The sequence below is a fragment of the Carassius carassius genome, chromosome 10 (assembly GCF_963082965.1).
Source record: "Carassius carassius chromosome 10, fCarCar2.1, whole genome shotgun sequence".
In the NCBI taxonomy this organism is placed as follows: Eukaryota; Metazoa; Chordata; class Actinopteri; order Cypriniformes; family Cyprinidae; genus Carassius; species Carassius carassius.
The window spans coordinates 23,156,052-23,181,423 of NC_081764.1; the positions used below are offsets into that span (position 1 = coordinate 23,156,052).

At 35.3% G+C, this 25,372-nt stretch overlaps 1 protein-coding gene across 2 annotated transcripts in view; it reads left to right on the top strand.

The window, feature by feature from the left end:
• Nucleotides 1-52: 52 nt before the first annotated feature.
• Nucleotides 53-25,372, top strand: part of acox1 (acyl-CoA oxidase 1, palmitoyl) — a 32,543-nt gene continuing 7,223 nt past the window's right edge. Inside the window, exons 1-5 of one of the 2 annotated variants that reach the window (XM_059560552.1) lie at nt 53-279; nt 1,222-1,381; nt 2,734-2,894; nt 23,630-23,737; nt 23,875-23,994. In XM_059560552.1, the coding sequence (XP_059416535.1) occupies nt 171-279; nt 1,222-1,381; nt 2,734-2,894; nt 23,630-23,737; nt 23,875-23,994 (658 nt within the window). In that variant the 5' untranslated portion in view covers nt 53-170. Of the gene's footprint in view, nt 280-1,221; nt 1,382-2,733; nt 2,895-21,580; nt 21,742-23,629; nt 23,738-23,874; nt 23,995-25,372 lie in introns of both variants that reach the window. The other variant, XM_059560551.1, reaches the window with a different exon arrangement.

The window sequence follows — 25,372 nt, forward strand, 5'->3', positions numbered from 1 at the left end:
TTGAAAACCGATTTGTTAACGCTTATTGGTCAACTTAAAACTGACGTCAATCTTCGCCCTTCGAGGAAGTAACAAACCCCAGTAGGCCAGAGTTGAAACGTTATACAATATAAATAAAAGCACACAAAGCAGAAGGCATATCGTCCAGAAGCAACTCCAACGGAACAGTCATGAATCCTGATATTAGCCGTGAACGTGAAAATGCATCTTTTAACCCGGAGATCCTTACAAACATACTGGATGGTGGTGCAGAAAAGACACGCAGAAGGAGAGAAATAGGTAAGCTTTGATCAGAAAGATCAGATGTTATCTGCTCTGTATCTATATATATGTGTGTATATATATATATATATATGTGTGTGTGTGTGTGTGTAAGTAAATTTACAGTTGTTTTTGAATGCAAAAAAAAAAAAATTAAAGGTTTGATTTGATCAGTTTCTCATTGGGTAGTGACAATAACTGTTAATGACCATTAGTATGAAATCCAAAATGTAAACAAGCCGAATTATAGCAACATTGCTAATTTACATCCGCAGTCCATAGGTACAGACAAAAACAGGTACTCAGACATATATACAATACTACATACAACACAAATACCCCAAATACATTATTTAAAATTTCTACTTATGATGTTTACAGAACTGATTCGCCACTTTTTAAAATGTTATTTAAAAGTGTGTTAAGTAGAGCATTGTCTTATTCCAATATTTACTTTCTGTTAAAGACAACACTTTCTGTCCAAAAGATGTTCGCCTAAATGCCATTTCGCAAAACCCTCTAATTCTAGATCTAGTGCCAATACCACCATCTGACCTCTGTTTTATAAATTATTTTAATGGAGGTGGAGCAAGCCCATGCCAGACCTTATAATTAAAACAAGCATATTTAAACCTAATTATTTATTTATTTATTTATTTATTATCAATTTATTTATTTTCGTCGATAATGAAGCCTTCTTTCTTTTGTCATAAATTGGCCCTCCAGTCTCTTTATCTGTTTTTCTACTCTAAAGTAAACATAACTTTATACATAACCAAATTGTATGACTAAAAATGAAAGAGGTTTAAAGTTCAGTAGTGTAAAAATAATCTCTATTTCAATTTCTATTTCTGTATCTTAGATTATTAGACAGATTCTTTTTTTACACCAGCTAGTATAAGACATCAAGGTAAAATGTTTGGTTAAAAAATGGCACTTATCACCTGTTTTTTTCCCCAGAGTCTCTGGTTATTGGTGATCCAGACTTCCAGCATGAAGACCTGAACTTCCTTTCCCGCAGTGAGAGATATGATGCAGCAGTGCGGAAGAGTGCTCAGATGATTTTGAAGCTTAGGGAATATGGTATTTCTGATCCAGAGGAGATCTACTCCTACAAGAGGTTTGTGTATTTGCCATTCAGGGATACTGTGTGATTGTATGATATGTAGAGGATAAGTTTTGAGGTCCATATAAAAACAGACTCCTGGTCAAATGTTTGGGTAAGTCTACACATTTATGATTAGAATTAATTTAAAGGTAAAGTCTTAAAGGGTTACTCCACCCAAAAATGGGCACTCATTATTTACTTTTATATTCTTCTTTAAGCTTTCAACTACTTTCAGTTAAATGTAATATTTTTAAAGGGATATTTCATTACAAAATGAAGATTTTGTCATTAATCTCTTACCCTCATGTCGTTCCAAACCCATAAGAGCTTTGTTCGTCTTTGGAACACAATTTAAGATATTTTAGATGAAAACAGGGAGGCTTGAGACTGTCCCATAGACTGCCAAATAAATAAGTGTCAAGGTCCAGGAAAGTATGAAAAGCATTGTCTGAATAGTCCATCTGCCATCAGTGACTCATGCGTAACGTTATAAAGCGACGACAATACTTTTTGTACACGAAGAAAACAAAAATAACGACTTTATTCAACAATTCCTCTCCTCTGTGTCTCTCCAAATCAGTCTAGCGCCATTTTGGCAAATCTGCGCTATATGCAGATATGTTTCGCACTGCGCCCAAGCATTTTTTGCTTTCAAACCAAAGCATAACTACACATAAAAAACATACAGAAGAGCGTACACCATCTGCGTACAGCTCAAATTTGCTTTCCAGCTGTTCCTTCATAGTGCCTACATTGTTGAAAGAATCAACATTTTTATTTTTATTTTTTTTACTGGTTTTTATCATCCAAACAATGCATTTTTCTGGATGTAGAATAAAAATGTCCTATATTTTTATATATATATAATGTTTTTAATTAATGGAAATTTAGTATATATGTTTTTGTCACATTACGTTATTTACTTAATAATGTAACATTGGTCCTTTTTCACCAAACCAATGGTATGTTGTTTTAAAACAGGCTTGTGAGTAGCATGAAAGCTTATTTATTTAGCAGTCAAAGGCCAGTTCCAAAGTGTCTTTGCAGACGGCCTGAGCAAAGGTCTCAGGTTAAAAGTGTGTCAAAGGGAAGGGAACTCTACTCCTATTCTCAAACTGAAATAGTTGAAGCATGCTTGAAAATTCACTTTTCATACACATTTAGCACTATGTTGCACTGATTTCAGTTAATGCAGCCATTGCTTACTGTTAATTCATTAATAATTAAAATCAGGTCTATATTAATTTGTAAATACATTTGACTTTTTAAAAAGCACTTCTGGGAACCAGTGTAAATTTCTTTAACTGCAAATCTGCGTGTATCTCTACTTGAAGTTTTATATCTGTTTTTTTCTTATCCTGCAGTATTGCGAGGGGTGTGTTTCAAGAGCCCTTTGGTGTCCATTATGTCATGTTCATTCCCACCTTAAACAGCCAGTGTACAGCTGAACAGCACAAAAAATGGATCCCGTTAGCTGAGTCATTCCATGTGTTAGGCACCTATGCTCAGACAGAGCTGGGGCACGGTCAGTTCCACTCTCTCAGACAATTATGGGAAATGTACTTTTTTTTTTTTTTTTTAGGCCAAATTGAAATTGTTGTACTCATTGGGTTCAGCGCTAACAATGGATATAGTTAAGTATGACCCTTGCAGGTGTTGACAGCTTATTATGGTCCTATTTTAATTGTTTACTGTCTACCAATCATACAGAAATTATGAATACAAGTCATCCACCGTGGCTTATGTTTATCTCGTGTGCCAAGTCTGGTCTTGCTTTTAGTGTATGTCTTTCTATGAAATCTCTTTCTTACCAGTTACAGTTGATACAGTTTGTACTTACTCTTTAGAAAAATCGTTCTAAACAGTAGTCAAGTCACCTTTATTTATATAGCGCTTTTAACGATACAGATTGTGTCAAAGCAACTGTAAAGAATTAGGTAGGAAAATTATTATGTCAATATTGCAAAAAGGCAGTTCATCGTTGAATTCAGTGATGCCATCATCCAGCTCAGTTTCTGTTTAAATAGTATCTGTGTAATACAGATAAAGTGAGTGAGTGTAAAGTCTACGATATCTCTGAAAATGAACTTTTCCCCAACTAAGCAAGCCAGAGGCGACAGCAGCAAGGAACCAAAACTTCATCTGTGACAGAATGGAGAAAAATCCTTGGAAGAAACCAGGTTCAGTCAGGGGGCCAATTCTCCTCTGGCCAGATGAAACCAGCATTCAGTTCCAGGCTGCAGCAAAGTCAGATTGTGCAGAAGAATAATCTGTTTCCTGTGGTCTTGTCCCGGTTGCCGTCTAGGAGACAAAGTCTTGACTGTGGATCTGTCTCTAGGGCTTATCTAGTCCTGGTCTCCGCTGACTTTCAGGGCTGTAGAGGTCCTCTCTAGGTTCTGATCCACCATTTGGGCTGTATACGTACTGGATCCTGGTGACTGCAGAGACCATCTGATCTGGATACAGATTGGATCTGGTTGCTATGTTGACCTCGGAATAAGAGAGAAAAAGACTAATATTAGCATAGATGCCCTTCTTCTAACAATGTAGCAAGTAAATCGTGTGTTATGGGAAGTGTTTCCAGTTCCGGTTTTCCTAATTAATGCAGCCTTAAAATCCTTTAATGGATTTGAATATTAGAAATATGTTATGTGTAAGCCAGGTTAAAGAGATGGGTCTTTAATCTAGATTTAAACTGACAGAGCATGTCTTCCTCCTGAATAATGTTAGGTAGGTTTTTCCAAAGTTTGGGCGCTAAATAGGAAAAGGAACTACAGCCCGCAGTTGGTTTTGATATTCTAAGTGTTATCAAATTGACAGAGTTTTGAGAAAGCAGCGTACGTGTAGGACTATAGTGCAATTAGACCTTGTTCAAATATTGAGGTGATAAACCATTCAGGGCTTTATAAGTAATAAGCAAGGTTTTAAAATCTATACAGTGTTTAATGGGGAGCAAGTGCAGTTTTGACAGAACCCAGCTAATATGGTCGTACTTCCTGGTTCTAGTAAGAACTCCAGCTGCTGCATTTTGGACTAGCTGGAGTTTTTTTATTAAGCGTGCAGAATAGGGGTGGCACGGTTCAACTTTTTCACGGTTCGGTTTGTTTTACGGTTTTAGAGTCACGGTTTTCGGTACAGTTCGGTATGTCCTATGTTTATGGAAAAACTATACTTTCTAATAATATAAAAAGAAGAAGAATAATATTCTATCCAACTACAAGCAACAGCACAAATAAATATAATAGAGTATAAAGATACAAACAAGAAACAGTGATTTTCAGTTTTTATTTATTTATTTATTTTTTTAGGCAGGTCTAGCATAAGTTTTTAAGTACAGAAATTGAATAAAGTAATCAAATGTAAAACAGCATTGCATATTGGACTGTATAAATTAAAGATTATTCTTTATTAAAGTTATAAAAGCTTTATAATCAAGAGCAGTGAGTGATTTCTTTGTTGTTGCTGTTCGATTTAATATAAAGACTGTCACTTTGAGAGAATGCACAGAACCTTCAGCAGGCTATGTCTGGACGGTCAAGACGGTCATTTTTACATATTTTTTGTGTGAATTTGTCCATTTAAACAATAATTCAGAGCTTATATTTGCGCGCGTTCTGAGGCGCGGGTTTGCGAGCATGCACAAATCTCCTCATTGCACGCGCGAGCTCGCGTCCGTTGGCTCTTAAAATTTAAACTGACAAAGCTTAAATGAGTTTAGTTTAAACACATATTAACGTGTGCTGTTCAGGTCTCATCTGTGCGTGCCCGCCATCAGCACCCGGGTGATGACGGAATAAATGATAGCTCATATTCCAGCAGAGTGAATTGTTTGTCCAGGTTTTTTTTATCTTTTCTCATCGCTATTGTTGTAATGTCTGGGAATCCAGAATGCGCATCCATCAACAGAAACATATACTAGTTGAACTCAGTTTGTTTTACGTGCTATTTATAACAAACCAGCTAACCAAACAGATGCTTTGTCAGATTTAAAAGTTGAACCGCGGTCCCAGCGGTGAACCGAACGGTTCGTTTTTTTTTCAGCGAACCGTGCCACCCCTAGTGCAGAACAACCACCCAATAAAACATTACAATAATCTAACCTTGAGGTCATGAACACATTAATTAACATTTCTGCATTTGACATTGAGAGCATAGGTCATAATTTAGATATATTTTTGAGATGGAAAAATGCAGTTTTACAAATACTAGATGTGGTTTTCAAAGGAAAGATTTTTTTTGGAAGAATTTAGCAGTAAGGAATTACTCTTCATCCAGGTTTTTATATGGACTTTGCCAGCGGTTTTCAACCTGTGGGCCGCAATGGTATTGCAGGTGGGCCGCCAATAACTATTAAATTAAATAGTAATATTGTTCATATATGTAAAAATGTCTGAGTCATAACATAATAACATAATTTAATATAATTAAATAACAAAAAATAAATATTAAACTGTAATTATGCTTCCACTATTCGAGCTCGCTGATTGGTTTAAGAATAAACCAATTGCTGCATAAGCTACAGCAGTGCCATGCAGCCCGAGTTATTTTATGTTCATTGCCAGTTCATTCAATAAAGACAGTTAACAATTTAGATTCTGATTACTAAGTTATTAACCCAACAATAGCGGGGTCATTTAATTTTGGGGTTCATCTACAATAACAGAATTGAACCTTAATTGTGTTACAAAGACTTTTAAACAAACTCTTAAATAATAAATATATATATATATATTTGAATTATTATTTGTTTTTAATGTTATTTATTAGTATTATAGAAATCATGTCAATTATGTACGTATAATTTTGATTGACACAGATAATTAGCAAAAAAAATTAAAAAAAAGTTGCAAAAATGACTAACAACCAGGCCAAAATAGGGCCAATTGCAAAAAAAAAATGAGCAAAAAAATCGCAGAATTGATCAGAAAATCGTGATAGGTTTTTTTTGTCCATATCACACAGCCTTATTAGAAATTATTCAAAATCAAAATTATTGCTTTACTTTAGCCCGACTGACATATAATGTTTTCTAATTTGAGTGGTACTGATAGGTTTCTGCTGGAAATTTGAGCATGCTGCTGTGCCATTATGCCATGCCTGTAAACAAAAAGTTGTCCTACTAGGATAATGCATGTGAAGATCCTGCAACTGGTGAGTCATTTATAGCCTTTTCTCACAGCAGCTGGAATAATAAAATGTATAATTCTGATGGCAGATTGTAATCCAAAAAGATTTATGTGTTTATGGAACAGGCAGAGGTGGAAAGAGTACAAAAATATTCTACTCAAGTAAAAGTACCATTACATTAATGAAATTTTACTTAAGTACAAGTAAAAGTACCAGTCTAAAAATCAACTCAAGTAAAAGTAAAAAGTAGCTCATTTAAAATTTACTCAGAGTAAAAATTACTTAGTTACATTTTAACAGTGGGAGGGAGTCAAAAATGGGACAGACCAAGGGTGTCAAACTCAGTTCCTGGAGGGCCACAGTCCTGCACAGTTTAGATTTAACCCTAATTAAACACACCTGATCCAGCTAATCTAATTATTTAGGTTTATTTGAAAACTACATGATATGTGTGCTGGAGCAGGGTTAGAACTAAACTCTGCAGGGCTACGGCCCTCCAGGAACTGAGTTTGACACCCCTGGGATAGGTCTATTAATCTCAAACTAGTTGTTTTTAATTAAAGGAATCAGTTATTTAGAATAATAAAACATTTGGGCTGTTACCAGGCAAATAAGTATCAACAAACTCATCTTTTAATGCAGAGGAAATGCAGAAGATTCATTGGAAGTGGCATTTAGATGTATTACACTGTTTAGTGCAGGACAAGAATGCATTTAACCTGCAGTTACAAATGCATGAATAATGTTTTGATATACAAGACATAAAATGTTGAATACTCATTTGAAATGATAAGAAATTCATTATTTAAAAAATGATACTTTAAATGTGAAATTAAAATGGCCAGTATGTGTCAGCAAGTCACTGTTAATAAGTGAGTCATTGCGATTGAACCGAATCATTTAAACGGTTGATTCATTCAGGAACGAAACACTGTCACGTTGCTCAGAGACCCAAAACTGTGCTTTGGTGACTGTGTTTGGAATTATTTTCTGTTGTAGAAATAGAGCTAAAAAAGGCAATATGGTGTCTAAAACGCAAGTCTCTTAATTAACGTGTTTACTGAACTGTTATATATATGTATGTATGTATATATTCATGATGATTTTTGGAGGAAAAGACGGCATTCTTTGTGTGATTTTGATTTAATATATGAAATTATATAAATATGTGAATTTTCTGCCCCTATATCTTCAATTTTGTGATCATTCTAAATGCATTTTAGGAGACTGAATCACAGTGAAAGAACGCACTATAAATGCGCGCGCACATCATTAAAACAAAAAATATGATATTATCGCAGACTATATATATATAGCACACTCCTCACCACTGTCTTTTTGGCTAATTTGTGCAAAACCTCTTGCTAAAATGTCAAAGCTTCATTTTAACCACCAGTGCAACGATGCAATCATTTAGCTTAGCTCTACATTCTTGCGAAGGGTTGATGTCTTGTCGAGATTTTATAAGCTGCTAGTTTGGTCTTCCTAGGCAAGTACAGTTTACACTGCATAATATAGCATACATATGGCCAGGGGTTCACTTCATTTCCTTCGAGTTCAACTTCAGAATATGACGGGGTTTCGTTTTCAGCGGTGTCTGCACCACTAACGCCTGTTTTGACCGTCTGCTAGTGATGTGTCGTTCGTGAACGAATCGTTCTTTTTGAACGAATCTTTTAGTTGAACGAATCGTTCACTGAAGTTACTCCCTCCACAGCAGTGCGGCGCTATAAGCAGCGCATGCGCAGCTCAGTGAACCGAGTAACAACCATTTCATCCTGTCAAAGAGTTACAACCTCGAGCCAATAGCCTTTGAGTATGAGATTTGACAGAGCATGTGATTTGTTGAATGTAGTGAGCGAATACGCCCTTCAATTAACGAGTTTCATATGAGTCTGAACAAGATCTAGAGATCTTATCGTTCGTGAACGAGTTGAATGATTTAGTACATCTCGTTCGTGAATGAAATGACTGAACTGGCACACATGTCATTCGTGAACCTGAATGAACGGATACATGTCGTTCGTGAATGAAATTAACTGGTACATCGCTTATCTCGTTTGTGAACAAAATGAATGAGAGTAAACTGGGTTAGTCTGCCATTTAGCATGTCAATCTCGCAAAATGCAAAGCGCAGTTACAGTTACTGTGCACATACGCTTGTTTTGATATTTAGCAACTCCACGTTTAATCCCCGATTTAAAATGTGAATATATAATATACAAATTGTCTGACCAAACAATTAAAATGCTAATTAGGCAAGAAAACCTTGTGCTTTGTTCATCTGAACAACTTAATTAGACTTTATATATTGAATGCGATTATACACACATTTTAATAAAGCCAGATCAGTTTTTGTAACAAGTGAATACGTTCGTTGACTAAAGACATAACACATAATACACTCTTTTTTCGCCACCTGCTGGCATATTTTGTGTAATACCAAGAAATGATCACTGAACGAATCAGTGAACGATTCTGAACGAATCATTTTGGTGAACGAACTGAAAATGAACGAATCTCTAGAAAGAATCATAATTTCCACCACTACCGTCTGCATCTTTCTTCTGATTTTAGCGCCAGTTTGCCCTCCTGCCCATTATTTACTGACGTAGTTTCCAGGGAGCGATTTTTTTTTTTACTCAGTAATTAATGTGTTTTAAAATGTAGCGAAGTACAATACTTTAAACAAAATATACTTAAGTAAAAGTAAAATTACAGATTTAAAAATTTACTTTAAAAAGTATTAGTACACAAAAAAGCTACTCAATTACAGTAACGCGAGTAAATGTAATTCGTTACTTTCCACCTCTGGGAACAGGTAATCGATCTTTAGATTAAATCAGCAATGGTAGCTCAATTTAATGTAATGCTTTTTTCCTCAGTTGGTCAGAAAGTGGCAGACTTGTTACTTGTTCAGATGAAAAATATTTGGTGAACATTCTTATTTAAGTAATATTTTCCAAGATGTAGGCTAGAATCTGTGATTGTGAAATACAGTAAATATCCACACTGGTGCGGTTACTGACTGGCTGATTACTGACTGGCTGATACTGTTACTTGAGTAAATTTTGGGGAAAATATCTGTACTTTTACTTCGTTACTGTGGGCGACGCTCCTCTCGTTACTTTATCTTAATGCAATAAATGTTATAAATGCTTCAGTTTATTCCAAACGCGCCGTCTACTTTTCTCTGGGTAATGAGCGATGCCCATTCGCGAATGATTCATTCTTTTGAGTCAATTCTGTTCAAAGGCTTGATCAAACCAATCGGCAAACGAGTGAATTGGTTCATGAATCAGTTTGAATGATTCGTTCAGTTCCCTGCCGCACGCGCTGAGCGTCTGAAGTGGTTCACTCAGAGTTGTAACGTTTAAGAACATCAGCAGCGTTGAAAACGTGGCTATGGAACTGCACTGAATTGAAAGCAAATCTGCAAAGGCTATTATTTGCTAGCGATGGAGATCCCTATTAGATTAACACCGCGTGTGCTGTCTACTGTTTAACAGGTAATAACTTGGGCTACATTCGATTACAGTACACGATACCACTGTGACATTAGTTTGTTGTACGTGTGTGGCTTATAACAGAGGGGAGTCAAGTTGAATGCAGCTTCCAAAAGACAAAAATAGCCGATAAAGATTTTATTAATTTTAATACAATCACACCGGTGCAAGTACGTTCAGCAAGTCCAGCTGCTAAATTCAGATCTGTGATTGCTTGCTGGCGCTGAGCCAGAGATAGATGTGTTTTTACAGCAGTGTGCATTATAACTAATCGCACATGATTCTTTTGAGCTTATTAAAGCATTGGCCAATCAGAGGTGTTCCGATGAGTCATCGCTAAAATCCCGGTGCTTCCTTCACTCGCTCACTGACTGAATACCTCTTTCTGGCGAATTCTCTCGTCAGAAACAACAAAGTGCAGATCATGTGTGTACGAATCTTTAATTAAGATATTGATTTCACAGTGTTAACAGTTTCAGTGATTTTAATTGGAGTTTTTGAGAGTGATTAAACTCTAGACTGTCAGTGAAAATGATCTTTAATAATGTAATTGTTATTTGCTCTCTTTCTGAACAATGAAAGATTAGTAGCAATATTTATATCACATTAACTTTCAATGTTAAATTCACATTTAATATAAAGTCAGTCGTATTAAAAATATGTTATGGCATGACACCTATATCTGTTACTTAAGTAAACAGACAGGGTTTTATAATAAATTACATAAATTGGAGTAAAGGCTGATGAAATATATACATTTATACACGCACACATACATTACATACATTTTATCTATATATCTAAATAAAAATAGGCTCAGTATATATGACCCAAAGTAACTAGTAACTAACTACTTGAGTAGATTTTTTATCCGATACTCTTTTACTCTTACTCAAGTAACTATTCAAGACTAGTACTTTTACTTGAGTAAATATTTCTAGAAGTACTTTTACTTTTACTTGAGTACAGTTTTTGGGTACTCTACCCACCTCTGCATACTCCTCAAAACATTAGATTCATCCACGCTGTAGCTGTGCCGCCTCACGCAAGCAAGATAATTCTGCAAAAAGCTGCAATTGCAGGTTTTTAAACAGAGATGGCGACAAAGAGGCAAAAATTTTGGACTGAAGCTTTAATAAATTATATCATCTTTCATTTTGAAAATGAGTAATTGCATGAAAAATTACATTTAAACAATGAATTAAACAAACCAGAAACACAACATATGTGCAATGAAGCTAGTTCCATTTAAAAACTATGGTTTTTCTATGGTGTTATTACATGCTTGTATTGGTGTAAATAATTTCAGTTCGAAGCGAGCGTATATTTTCCATACAAAGGACACTAAAGTGTGTAAGATGTAAATTTAAATAGTATTTATTTACAGAGGTATATTATGTCTAGTGGTTGACCATGTTTTTTGATAGCTGATGCCGATATCTTGGAAAGCAGGGTGGCCAATGGCCGATATACAGTTAAGCAGATATAATTGTATTTATTTTAATTAATCAAGAAATTTGAAATCATTTGAAAATGGATTAAAAAATGTGTAAAATAAGCATATACAACGTATTTTTCATAAATAAATATTTAATAAAAATATAATTAAAAAGCAAGTAAACTGTAACCAACAGGGCACTCAGAATTCTGGGAAGTTTGTGGTCATCAGGAATCATATTTTTTCAAATAAAGCCAAGGTAACACTCATTTTACATACAGCACACAGTGAAAATGACATCAATATGACAGTGGGCAAATGCATTACAGCATAATTTGAAATCACGAGTTTACAATCGTGCGTCTTCAGTGAAGCTGAACTCTTCTCCTGTCAGCATTCAATTCACACGAACCGACCGTCACGTAGAGAACACAAAATCATGCAGGATACAAATGCACATTGCACACGATCTCACAGCTAGATTCGACTAAGTTTGCAAGGTTTATGAAACGAAATGTTAATTTATTAATTCAAAGATTTGTTTAAATGACGTAAATGCATATTTGTTGAATGCTGACTGCAAACGACAAAGTATAATTTTTGCCTTTCTATTGCTAATAATATAATATGTTGTATACAATTCCTTTGTTTTACCGATCTATCTGATAATTAGACAGAATTCTATCTGTATTAGACAGAACTGTTAACTACAACAGTGAACAAGAGGGAGAATGTGAGCACTGTGTGAAAGGCAGTTCCGTCAAAATAAATGTCCCACCTTGAATGCATTGGCCAAATAGAAAACTTATTGGCTGATGCCGATATCTGAAAAATTCCAAATATCGGCCAATATATCGCCCTTGGTGGTCGACCACTAATTATGTCACACTTCACACTACTCTAGTAAGTTTCATCTGTGTGTGAAGACACTGCATAGCACAAATCTGTAAATCAATGTTCTGAAGTGAAGTAAACTTCAACGGGTTTCCCACTGCTCAGGGAGTAGGGAGCAAAGAACACTGTGTACGTAGGGATCATGTCAACTGGAACATGCTTCATGCACCTAGCTCTCTTCTAACGAGCTGGTTATCTGAATTAGGTGTTTTAACTAAGCGATACATGCAAAATAGGCCAGACAGACAGACAGTCTTGAATTTACATTTCTTTAGCCCAAGCCCACAAAGAGGCCATGCTTCTGATAGAGTGATCGCAGATTTCAAAGGGGCAAGTCTCTTGTTTAGAAGCATATGCTACTGCTGTTGCTTCTACAATCCAGTGAGACAAATTTTAAAACCAGCAGACCTTAATTGTAGCCTTTGAATCGGATAAACTGCTGTTCAGGCAGTTTAAACTAGCTAGTCCTGTCCAGATAAACACGCAAGACAGTTGCATGCAAGCGTGAGTTAGATTGCAGTCTTGAAAGAGGGCACTATAACGTCTGCCTTATGTTGTAGTTTGAAGAGTGGCTCAGAAAGGGCTCTAAGCACCAGGGCCAGTTTAGGATGAGGAGGATTTAGCTGCCATTCAACATCTGCCCAATGCACTGTCCTGCCAAATGTGCAGTCTCCACATTTCCAGCCTGGGGCACTTTGCCCCTCTCCTGGGAGAACAGGAACCCTCCATAAAGGAATTGGCCATAGGCGAGCTGATACAAACTATCAATTCCAGAATCTAAGGATGGTTGGGCAAGGTTGAGTCCTGATCTCACAACCTGAACTCTTTCTTGGGCCAGTGGCTTGACAGGGGATTTTTTTTTTTCGGAGCATCTGTTTACACTAAGTGCAAATAACTAGCACTTTAGGTGTGCACCCGGGTTAGACTGACGTCAGAGTTCGGTTCGTTTGGGTGATGTGAACACTGTCTTCCGAACTCGGGTGCGCATCTCGGGGGAGCCATCGAACTCTGGTTCGGACCAGGCAAGCCAACCAAGTGTGAAAGCACCCTTTAGTGTAAATAGAATCTATAGCTATTTGCACTTAGTGTAAATAGAATCTATAGCTATTTGCACTTAGTGTAAATAGAATCTTTAGCTATTTGCACTTAGTGTAAAAGCATCCATTGCTATTTGTACTTAGTGTAAATAGCATATATCATAAAGAAAATATGCTATTTTCACTTAGTGTAAATAGCATTTAATTGCTATTTACACAGTGCAAATAGCCGCGGCCTTTTTTTTTTTAAAGGGAGCACTCATGAACAGAGATCATTCTCCATGGACCGGCCCACCCCTGGATAGCATATCATTGAGCAGAGTTCACTGAGATCTAGGGCTGTCAACGAATATTCTAAATTTGAATATATATTCCAATAGTTTTTAAAAAACGAATTCCGAAGGTGAAAATTAATATTCGAATTAAAAAAAAAAATGTGGAAAAAACGCCCCCGGTAGTAGAGGCGTGGCTGTCTGCTTTGCGAGTGGGCGCGCCTGAGGGTTCAGGGACAGGTCACAGGAGTCGCACTGTCTGGCACAGCATCACTGCTGAAAGTTGACGTGTCTTCATGGAAGATGACAGCAAGTGCAGAGCCCAACTCGACCGCGGCAGAGAAAACGAGGTAAAATTGTTGACCCGCGAGATAAAGTTGTATGCAAGCTATTCAAGATACAGTTAGCATACCATTCAACCATAAGGTCACATCTCAAAAATGTGCACCCAAATGAGCATGGCATAATGTGTGGAACTCCAGCTGAACAGTCACGTCTTGACACTTAACGTTACTTTGCATCGCCCGCCACAAGCTCTTTGTCTGCAACACGACAAGAGGCCATAACGGATAAAATAATTTAGTTCATTTGTAAGGACATGAGACCGATCAGTGTCGTGGATGGGGCAGGCTTCGGGGAGTTCTGTCAAGCAATGGAAGCGAGGTTTGATTATTTATTGTTTCATGTCAAGGAAAAGTTCCATGTTTACCACAGCACAGCTCGCTCGGAGCATTCAATGCCAGTTCTATATGCTGTAAAACTTCAATTAATATTAATAATATTTGTTTCAATCATTGAATGAAGCCTGCTATATTTGGGACAGAATTCGCGACCTTAAATTGCTTGCACAAAACTCTTGATCAGCACTGAAAAATTTGTTTGTTCATTTAAACCGTTATGCACAGAGAGGGTGAGAGAGCGTGAGGTCTGCAGTCTTGGCCATTAGTTGATTTCCTTGTTTTTGTGTAGGTAATACGTTGTCAAATGTTTAAACTTAAATAGACTACCTATACAAGTAGTTATGTCTCTTTGTATTATTTTGTCCTGTTATTGACGCCACCAGATGTTCGAATAGTTCGAATATTCGTGTTTTTTTTAGAGGGAATATTCGAACGTCATTTTTGAGCAATTTTGACAGCCCTACAAGATCATTGAGATAGTTAATTATTTTCAAACGTCACACCCAAGTACTGTGGGCTGAACGTCTGATGCATATGGCACACAAAATTGGAAATTCAGGGATTAAAGGCACCGTTCTAAACCTCCGGCGTGCAGTGTTTGGCTGTGGAAAAAATACAAATCCTACATTTTAAAAAAACTTACTGATATCATTTTCAAGTCCATGAGTTCGCCTACCAGTGGTATGAGAGGAGCACAGCTTTCACTTTCAACCAAACTAACATTACTAGCCAATCAGATTTTTTTTGCTCTTGTGAATATGAAACGCGCATAATAGTATTCCAATTACACAGTTGCAGTCCTGATGAATGGAGAATAATCAAAGATGTCCATCTAATGCATATTTATATAGGAAAACTAGCAGTGGACCTTTGTAAACCGCTCAAAGTAATCATGTCATCTCCATAAGAATGATCTGATCGCCAGAACAAATTTACCAGGATTTTTGAAAAATATCATATCTTCCTCTGTATATGCTGTCAATTTGAATAGCTAAACATTCATCTGGGAAAATGGTGTGCATTATCTCACTAGATTTGTAACGTGAATCATTTATAAACCTTTGCCAACATAGTAGAATACATCAACCTGTTTCTAAATATGCCATTTATTGTACATCACTATTTCAAAATAAAAGTTTCTGAGTTTGCATGTGGCCAGATATAACATTTTTAAATGGATTTAAACATCGTTTAATCACGCTGCAAAGTGAAATGTCACCAGGCCATTGGAGGTTTCAAATACAGACTGTTATGTTTCAAATACCTCTGCAGGTATTTGTTATAATTAGTGGTGGGCATAGATTAATTTTTTTAATCTAGATTAATCTCACAGTAATCTTGGAATTAATCTAGATTAAAATGGCTCATTTAAATTCTGCCAAAGGCATTCAGAATATGTGTGCTACCCAAATAATATAATGACTAAAAGGAAGTCTTTAAGAACGGGTTTCTCAAGACAGGTGGCTTATTAGACCAGGGGCTCATCTCCTGTTTCCAAATGCATCACAAAGTGCTTGAGAAAGCTGCAAACTAAGTCCACATTGCACAAGGTGCAAACAACCTTACGCCTGTTTCACACATACTCCGTCTGCAGTGCGTATGCGTTTCGTTTTTTTATTTTTATGCACCCATGTTAACGGATTCCAGCATTCACACGGTTGTGGTCCATCAGTGCGTTCCAGGAGCGGTACGTCTGCAGCAGTGCAGCGATCGTTTATGTACAGAGTAGCGGACTGCAAACGTTTCCTGTGTGAAAGCACAATGAGTATAAGTTCGTGCTGTTTCAGCACCACATACGTAACACACACGGACTGCATACGCACTGCAGACTGATTGTGTGAAACAGGCGTGCGTCTTGTCAAGGTTTCCATTGGGAAGCTTCTTAAAAAAAAAAGCAAACCCGGCGGCTTCAGATGCGTCCATGTTAGCACGTCACGTTTGATGTGGTAATTTCACTGTAGACATACACACAGGTTCGAAGACTCGTTCTCGCCCCCTACAGTGTAATTCGGTTAGTCATACATCCGCGCTAAAATATCACGGTGAAAGTCATCATAGCTCACCTAGTATAAAACCAGCTCTCAACCCAACTTTGAGAATAGATTAACGGCAATATTTTTTTTATCGCCGCAGCATGTTAACGCTGATAACGGCCCACCACTAGTTATAATACATAATGTACTTAAGTTGGTTATGTTCATATTATTTACAGAAATATTACATTATTTATTTTAACAGTGTTGTTCAATAATGTTCCTTGGGTGCTTGAGTGCCATTGGTTGGTGATTTATATCAGTGCAATGCAAACATGTTTGAATATTTGATGGAGGGGTATAACCAAAAAGCGTTAGCATGCAATGCAGAGAGACCGACTCAAAAGAGAGCCATGAACCATAAATAGTTAGAATGTGATAGAATTAGTTTGTTGGAAGGAAAGAGTAGAATGTATCAAAGAGAATAATGGCTTCTTTGTAGAGAGTGACATTGAGAGGGAAGAAAAGTATCAGCTGAGAATTGGGGCAGATAGGTCACCCTTTTGTCTCTCTCTCTCTCTCTCACTCTCTCACTCTCTCACTCACTCACTCACTCACTCACTCACTCACTCACTCACTCACTCAAAAGTAAACATCCAGAGTGTTATGTGAGAGACAATATGAACCATTTTGATAGGTTTGATATTTATCAATGTGGACTATTTACTCTTTAATATGCATATACATTAGCTAGAAAGGGTTATATATATATATATATATATATATATACATACATATATAAACAAATACATATATATATATACATATAAAAAATGGTTTAGGGTGTTTGGTAGGAAATATCAATTTACATTAGAAAACATTCATTTTCATTCATACACAGTTAATGAATTCGGCAGCTATTCAGGATATAAGATAAATTTTTATAAGTCCAATGCACTTTTTTTATACACAATACGAACCGAAGAACTACTTTCTGCTAGTGGGTTTAACCTAACTCCAAAAGGCTTTAAATACTTGGGTATATTTATTACTCCAGATTTGGATAATTTAAAGAAAATTATATTCCCCTGGTAGATAAGGTGAAATTGGATTTATCGAAATGGATCTCCTTACCGTTATCATTATTGGGTAGGTTAAACCTTATCAAAATGAATATCCTCCCAAGATTTCTTTTTTTTTTTTTCAAATGCTTCCATGTTTCTTACCAGTAGACTTTTTTAACCCAATTAATAGCCATCTTTCAAGATTTATCTGGAGCAATAAAAAGCCTCGGATTAGTATGTTGACTTTGATGAAGCCTGAACCTCTGGGAGGTTTAGGTGTACCTAACTTTCAATACTATTTTTGGGTAGCCCAAATTAGGAATTTGATTTCTTGGTCTAAAGAAAGACATGAATCCATGTGGGTCCAGATGGAATCAAATCCATTTGAACCACTGTCCCTTGTCTCTTTGTTATTTATAAAACATTATGAAAAGATAAAAAATATGAATAACCATTTCACTGTACTTAACACTCTTCAAACTTGGAAAGATTGTAGAAAGAAAATTGGTATTGTCTTTTGTACTTCTATATATTCTCCAATCTTTTTAAATCCGGATCTTAACACTTTAATTACTTCAGGCAACATATGTCAATGGTTAAATTCTGGTATATTTTATTTTAAAGATCTTTTGAGTGAAAAAATGCAAGTAAAATCATTTATTGATTTAAGAGCAGAATATGATATCTCTAACAAACAATTTTTTAAATATTTACAAATCCGAAGTGTCACTAACTCTCTGATTAAGGGGGATAAAATATGTTTTTTTTTTTTTTGTCAGAACTGGAGGACATTTTTTTTTCTGTAGATACAATAAAAGGAATGATTTATAAATGTTATCATATTTTGAAAAAAGAATCCCAATCTTCTTTCCGACCTTTAAAAATAATATGGGAAAGAGATCTAAGTAAAACCTTTGAAGATGATGTATGGGTAAATATTTGTAATAGAATTCATTTCCCATTCACAAGTATTAAGATTAAGGAGACTAATTTTAAGTTTATCCACAAAACCTATTTAACACCTTTAAAAATGCATAAAATATCAAATGATATTCCAGCTGTGTGTCAGAGATGTAAAAATATGGATGGGACTTTTTTACATATTTATACATATCTTTTAAAAGGTTATTGGAGATCAATCCATTCTTTCACTCAGTCAGTTTCGGATAAGCATTTTGACTTGAGTAACAGTCTATATTTGTTAAATGATATTGATAATTTAGAGTTAGATCAGAAAAAATGCAGGTTATTTATTTTGATATCTTATTTTGCAAAAAAATGCATACTTTTATATTGGAAGAATGTTTCCCCTCCATTGCTTTTTTTGACCAATTGTCTTCATTTCTGCCATTAGAAAAATTAACTTTGGAGAAATATAACCGTGGACATCTCTTTAATGAATTTTGGTGCCCTTTACTTTTAGGTATTGGAAAATGATATGACCTTGTAGATCAAGTTCTGTACCCATGCTGTTTAATTATTTATTTATTTATCTTTAGTTTATGTGTTTTTTTTGTTGTTTTTTTGTTTGTTTGTTTTTTTGTCTCAATTTTCTTTCTTTTTTTTCTTTTCAATTTTTATGTTGTTGTTATATCCCTATGAGGGTGGTGGGTAGTAAAATGTTTAAAAGAAAGTTGTATACAGACAATGTGTCAACCTTACAATTTGGGTTTTTTTTCCTCTGTACGTTATATAAATGATTTTCTTTTGAAAAATAATAATAAAAAAATAATAATTAAAAAAAAAGAAAACATTTCATTTTGCCATTACTTGTAATAATCTTGTGATAATTTTTGTATGCACAAGGAGTTGGACAACAGCCATTGCTCCACACATAGATGGGATTATATGAAGAAACATAAAAAACTGAGACAGACTAAATCCAGAAGAACTGTGGCAAAGTCTCCAAGATTCCTCAAGAAATCTACCTGTAAATCTACCTGAAAAAAATATGTGCAAGTGTACCTATGGCAAAATATACAAATCTAAAATGTTAAATGCAAAGTGTGGTTACAAATAATATTGATTTGATTTAGTTAATTGAAGTTAATTGATAAAGACAATCTATTTATGACATTATTTGAAAGCATCCTCACTTTACAGTGTTTTTACACAAGTGCCTAAAACTTTTCTCAGTACTATAGATTTGCAGGTATGGTTTCTGCAAGTGACTTGGGGACATTGCTTCTGGATTTAGTCAGTCTCATTTTTTTCTGTTTCTTCATGTAATCTCAGACAGACTGGATGATGGTGAGATCAGATCTCCAGTTTGGCAGTTGTCAGACTCCTTGAGCATACAAAGATCTCACTGGATTGTAACAATTAATGGCAAAGGGAATGTTTGGAAATGTAAACTGATATTTCCTAAAGACATACTACAAGAACAAATAGAAATAACTGGCAGAGGTGGATGGTACTATATTACAGTACAGTATATTACATGGTACAGTATATTTGTTTGAGTACTGTACCCAAGTACACTTTTTGAGTATCTTTACTTTACTTAAGTATCATCTCTGCTTGAAACTTAACTACACTATATAAAAAAAGACAAACCGTACTTTACACTCCACTACATTTCTATCAAGGTCCTTGAAGTAGAAAGTCGTTACTATGTAGCAGCTTTTTTTTTTAACTGACTAGTTGCAAAGGTCACATATTTAATAGTTAATATTGTGGTGTATTAGACACAATATTGTCTGATATTGCTAAATTGTGTAAACAAAAATATTACCTATAAAGCCACAGAAGAACTGCATCTAAAAACACAATAGACATTTGAATTGAAGCAACACTGAACAGAGCATTCTGTGTATGACATCACTGCGAGAGCAATTAATTTTTTTTATTTTATTTGATGTCAAAAAAAAAAAAAAAAAAACCTGCATCCAGACAACAACCATGGTTGCATCCACTGTAGATATGCATTCATATTCTGTTGAAGGTGATTGGTGACTTCACAATAGCAGCTTGTGGTGCCATCTGATAAAGTGGTGGTGAGGATCTTCTATGTCCTAGGAATTATTGTTCGGTGCCGCTTTATGTTGTAGATAGTTCAAATCCATTCAAGTTAAGCAATTTGGTATGTTAATTTTAAATATGTAATATGTGTATGTTTTTATTTTATTTTTATATTGACATTTCCTTTGATTTTTGTGTGTTTGTTTAAAATCATAATTGTTTCTTTTCAATAATGATTTTAGCTGATTGCTAAGTTATCAGGACCTATGTGTGCTGCCATGCATGAGTCTGATTTACAGGATGTAAATTCATTCATTTCTACCGAATGACATGAAAGTGAGTGGCTGGGTGAACATGGAGGAGACATGGATAAACCATGTCTTTTAAATTGTTTATTTAGTTTTTTGTTTAGATTTGTATTATTGTCACTTATAGACATCAATGTCTTAAATGTTTTTCCCTAGTATTAAAGTGTATTTAGATTTAAATATCTTCAACCAAAAATGAAGTATGAGTTTCTATCTTCTGTAGATCACAAAAGAAGATCTTGGTAACCAAACAGTTGCTGGCATGCTATGGAATACATCAACTGTTCAGTTACCAAAGTTCTTCAAAATATATTATTTTGTGGTAAACAGAAATAGGACACTCCTGCAGGTTAGGAACAATTAAGGGTGAGTAAATATGACAGAATTGTAATTTTTAAGTCAACTATCCATTTAAATGTCTGAAACATGAAATAAACATTATGTTGTTGAAAACCCGAGTTCCTCTCTGGCTCAATGCCAGCCAAAGCGTAAACACACCTTTACTCATGCCTAAAACTTTTTTAGAAGGTTTAATGTCTTTCCAAGTCAGAGAGCTATCCTTTTTAAGAAACAAAGTTTATGCAGTTTCTTTTACACCAATTTATTATTATTTATTTATTTGAAATAATAAGTCATTATAAATTCCAATGTTTAATCTGCATGACCTGCTAAAATGATTTCTCTCCTTTTGTTTTTGTCATTTTCTTCCATTATCTTTAATCCTATTCCTTTTAATCTGTATCAATACAAACCCAAATTTTTAATTTACTTCGTATTTGTCATCTGAAATTCATTTGATTTCTCCATTTCTTGAAATTTCATATTTAATCCCATGTTTGTTTCTTTTGATATCTAATTAATCCTTCCACTTTTCTACTCGTCTTTCTGTTTCTTCCTTGCACCTTTACTTTTTTTAATGCTCCACTCACTTTGACCCCTGCCCTACCAAAGCTGTGTGCACCGGGGGCGTCCAGAGCCTCTCGACCTGCACTTGGGTATGTTCCTGCCAACGCTGTTGAACCAATCCTCACCTGCACAACTGGAAGCTTTCTTCATGCCAGCATGGAACTTGGAGATTATTGGCACCTACGCGCAGACTGAGATGGGGCACGGTAACAAATCTGGCACTCACTTATTGCTATTCTGAGGCACTGGTTTGCATTGGATCATGTGGTCTTAAGCCCTGTTCGCATGGGATTACTATCTAGGGCCCTTGTGTGATTTTGAAATTACCCCCACCCACATCTGAATTTCGTGTGGTGCATTCGCACAGGGTAAGCGAAGCCTGTGATTTTACTCCCAGAAACCCAGATGTCAATGCTTCGAGAGTCCCGTTCTATGGTCTAGATGGATTTAAAAAAAGGAAATTAATATAGTTTCTTGTGCTGTGTCATTTACATTTCACCAGGTTAAAATCATATCTCAAGCTTTATGCTTGATTTATTTGTAACCCATTAACCTCAAAACCTTTTCAGATTTCTCTTTCTGTAAATTGTATGGTGTAGTGATATGACAGCACTCAAATTAGCTACTATCAGACACTCCAACGCAGCTCCATTCTTCGCGAAAGATGGATAAAAAGGCTCACTGGAAACAAAAACCTCGAAAAATGATATTCGACCCACCAAATCCAGGCCAAATCACAGAGATGTCGATTTGCAAAGGACTAATATTTTCAAAGGACATCGGTGTTCAGCGAAATATGGTAGGTCTTTTGCGGGGGAGTTTTTACTTTACAAATTACAGACATGGCCGATTTGCATGGATAACAGACAACCTCCCCAATTATTACAAATGACTAGTGGTCACTAGATAATACTAATCCTGTGCGAATAGGGCTTTATACACTACTGGATTACTGAATTTCCCAATCACTTTTGTTGGATCCAGAATCAATGATTTACACAGTCAGTGGCACCCTGAACCAAAAAACCTACCACAGTATTTTCAAATTAGTGACCAGCACAGTCTCCTAATGCCTTAACACCTTTGATGAACTGGGCAGAAATGTGAAAGCCAAGCAACCAACATGTGCAACATATTTGTGGGAACTTTTGCAGCTTTGTTTATATCTAATTCAGAATCAGTGCTGCAGGTGTGTTTGGATGTTACATGTGCCAATGATAGCCAATTGATTCTCTAATTGTTTATGCTATTAAATTGTAATGTGGTAATAAAATTTAGAGAAATGTTAGTTTTCAAAAAAAAAAAAAAAAAACAATTCACTTGTACTGTGTCTATAAAGAGAGAGTGTGTATACGGAACTATCCTGGAGCAAGTTGAAAAAGGAGATAACTGGCTTTTAACAAAGTGAACTGACACATGACCATAAGTGTACAATCTATACTTCTAAAACCTTGCCATTCAATTATATAATGATTCAAATGAACTGTTACAAAACAAATGCGTATTTATTCTCTAGAAAGCCACACTAAATGAGTAAACATTGCTACTGCATTCCTGACATGGGTCAGACCCCTCCCAGATATCCTCAAGACATTTCTATGATTATGTATTCAATGTACTAGATAAGAAAAGGATTGGAAATCCATCTATTCATAAAGACATTGTTTCAAACTTTGTTTTGCAGATTAAAAATTTACACTGAGCGGCAATGCAAGATAGAGTTTACTATTAATCAAGCAATTTACTGACAGTAAACAAATTGAAGAAAACTAAAACAAATCATGTTACAAAAAAAAGAGGTTTGTTGATCGAGGTTCTCTTTTTCTTTTTTCTGCTGTCAGACACCTACAAGGGTTACCTTAACCATGCTGTTTAAACTGAAAGATTATGAATACTGTTCCACTGAACTACTAATGGGATAAGAGCTTGCATTTCATCATGTTTATTTGCTCAGTCCAAGATATTTTTTCAAATGATATTTAATACAGTTTCAAAGTCAAATATTGCCTATAAATTAATTTTATTTTGATTTACTTGAATTAGATCTGTAGTAACAGTTGTCTGTGTTGTTTTGCATGTATTACATCTATTTAGGTACACACATCCGTGGTCTTGAAACCACTGCTACTTACGATCCTTCCACCCAAGAGTTTGTTTTGAACAGTCCAACAATCTCCTCTATTAAATGGTGGCCAGGTGGATGTGAGTAAGCTGTGTTCTAATTGCTCATTTATCATGTAATTATTTTATGTTAAATATAAGATGACACCGTGTACAACTGATAACATAATGTTTATTTTTTATTATTATTAATTTGTTCTCTGTATTTATCTTTGTAGTGGGTAAAACCTCAAATCATGCTATAGTCTTGGCTCAGCTGTACACGCAGGGCAAGTGTCATGGACTACATGCCTTCATCACACCCATTCGCTGTATGAATACGCACATGCCATTGCCAGGTATAGTGTGATGATATATGCGGATAAAGATTGGACCATGTGTGAGAGGATTTGCTTGTTTTTTGATATGTATGATTATAAGACTAATTAGATGGACTAAAATGATTACACAATCATCAGATTATGGAATGATTATTTGATCAAAAACGCCATCAGGTAAAACATAGGCAGTATCTTTTTATCTTCAAGGTTGAGTTGCAGCACATTTCTGGAATGGAACAATACATTTAGGACTGATACAAAAGTCTACACGATTTGTAGTTTAACCTATAGCAACTAATAGTGGTTTAAACTCCAAAAAGAATCAGTAACATTAAACATACAGGTACATGGGAGTTAGTGAATATATGTGATACTTTAGTGACATGCTTGGCCCTAGGGACAGTGGGTTTTTACATGTCTCATATACAGCTCTTATGAGAACCAGAGAATAAAATAAAAACAATAAACAAGTTCAACCTGATAATACATTTTCTATTCAACATTGAAACTATTCAAACTATGTTTTGCAGATTAAAAATTGTATGTTTGTAAGTTTTGATATTTTAGTTGTTGCAATCTTAAATTTTAAAGCCAAATTACACTTTTATGGCACCAATTGAAAAATAACAGATCAGTCATTTAAACATGGTTATTTGTTGGATTTGGGTGGTGGGCTCTTAATTTCAAGAATTTAAATAAAAATCCTCTAAGGACCTATCACTCCACTGAATTTTCTAAGCTTTGTGAACTGGAAAGAACACACCCTTAGCTCTTTCTAGTCATATATCTATATATATAAACGTGAGAGTTCTGCATGGCAAAAATTTAATTGACAGTTTAAAACCGTATAAACCCCCAAAACAACTTTAGAAAATAACTTTAACTGTTGTTATTATTATTATTATTATTATTATTATTTAAGTCTTATTGCCTTGGCAGTGTTTATAAAATGTAAACTGAATTTTTGTTTTCAATTTTACAGCTCTAAATTTAGACGATTAGGACTCGTTTACACTGCAGGTCTTGATGCCCAATTCTGATTTGTTACCTCAATTATTTCAATTGTGACCTATATCCGATTCATGTGTTTACACTTGCCATACCATCTAAACACAGCGTATGCGTTGTTGTCATTTACTGTCTCCACATGTGCTTCTCATGAGAATAATGTGACTTATTACATATATAAGAATACATATAACAGTCACATTGGCACATACCTGTATCTGATTTATATCCAGTTTATTTCCACATATGAATGAGGCCTGAAACCGATCTTTATATGTCCGAATGCATGTGTTTTTTTCCTGTTTACACTGTCATAGAACAGATCCAATCTGTGTCACATACCAGCAAAAAATTGGAATCGTGTCACATTTAACTGGCAGTGTAAACA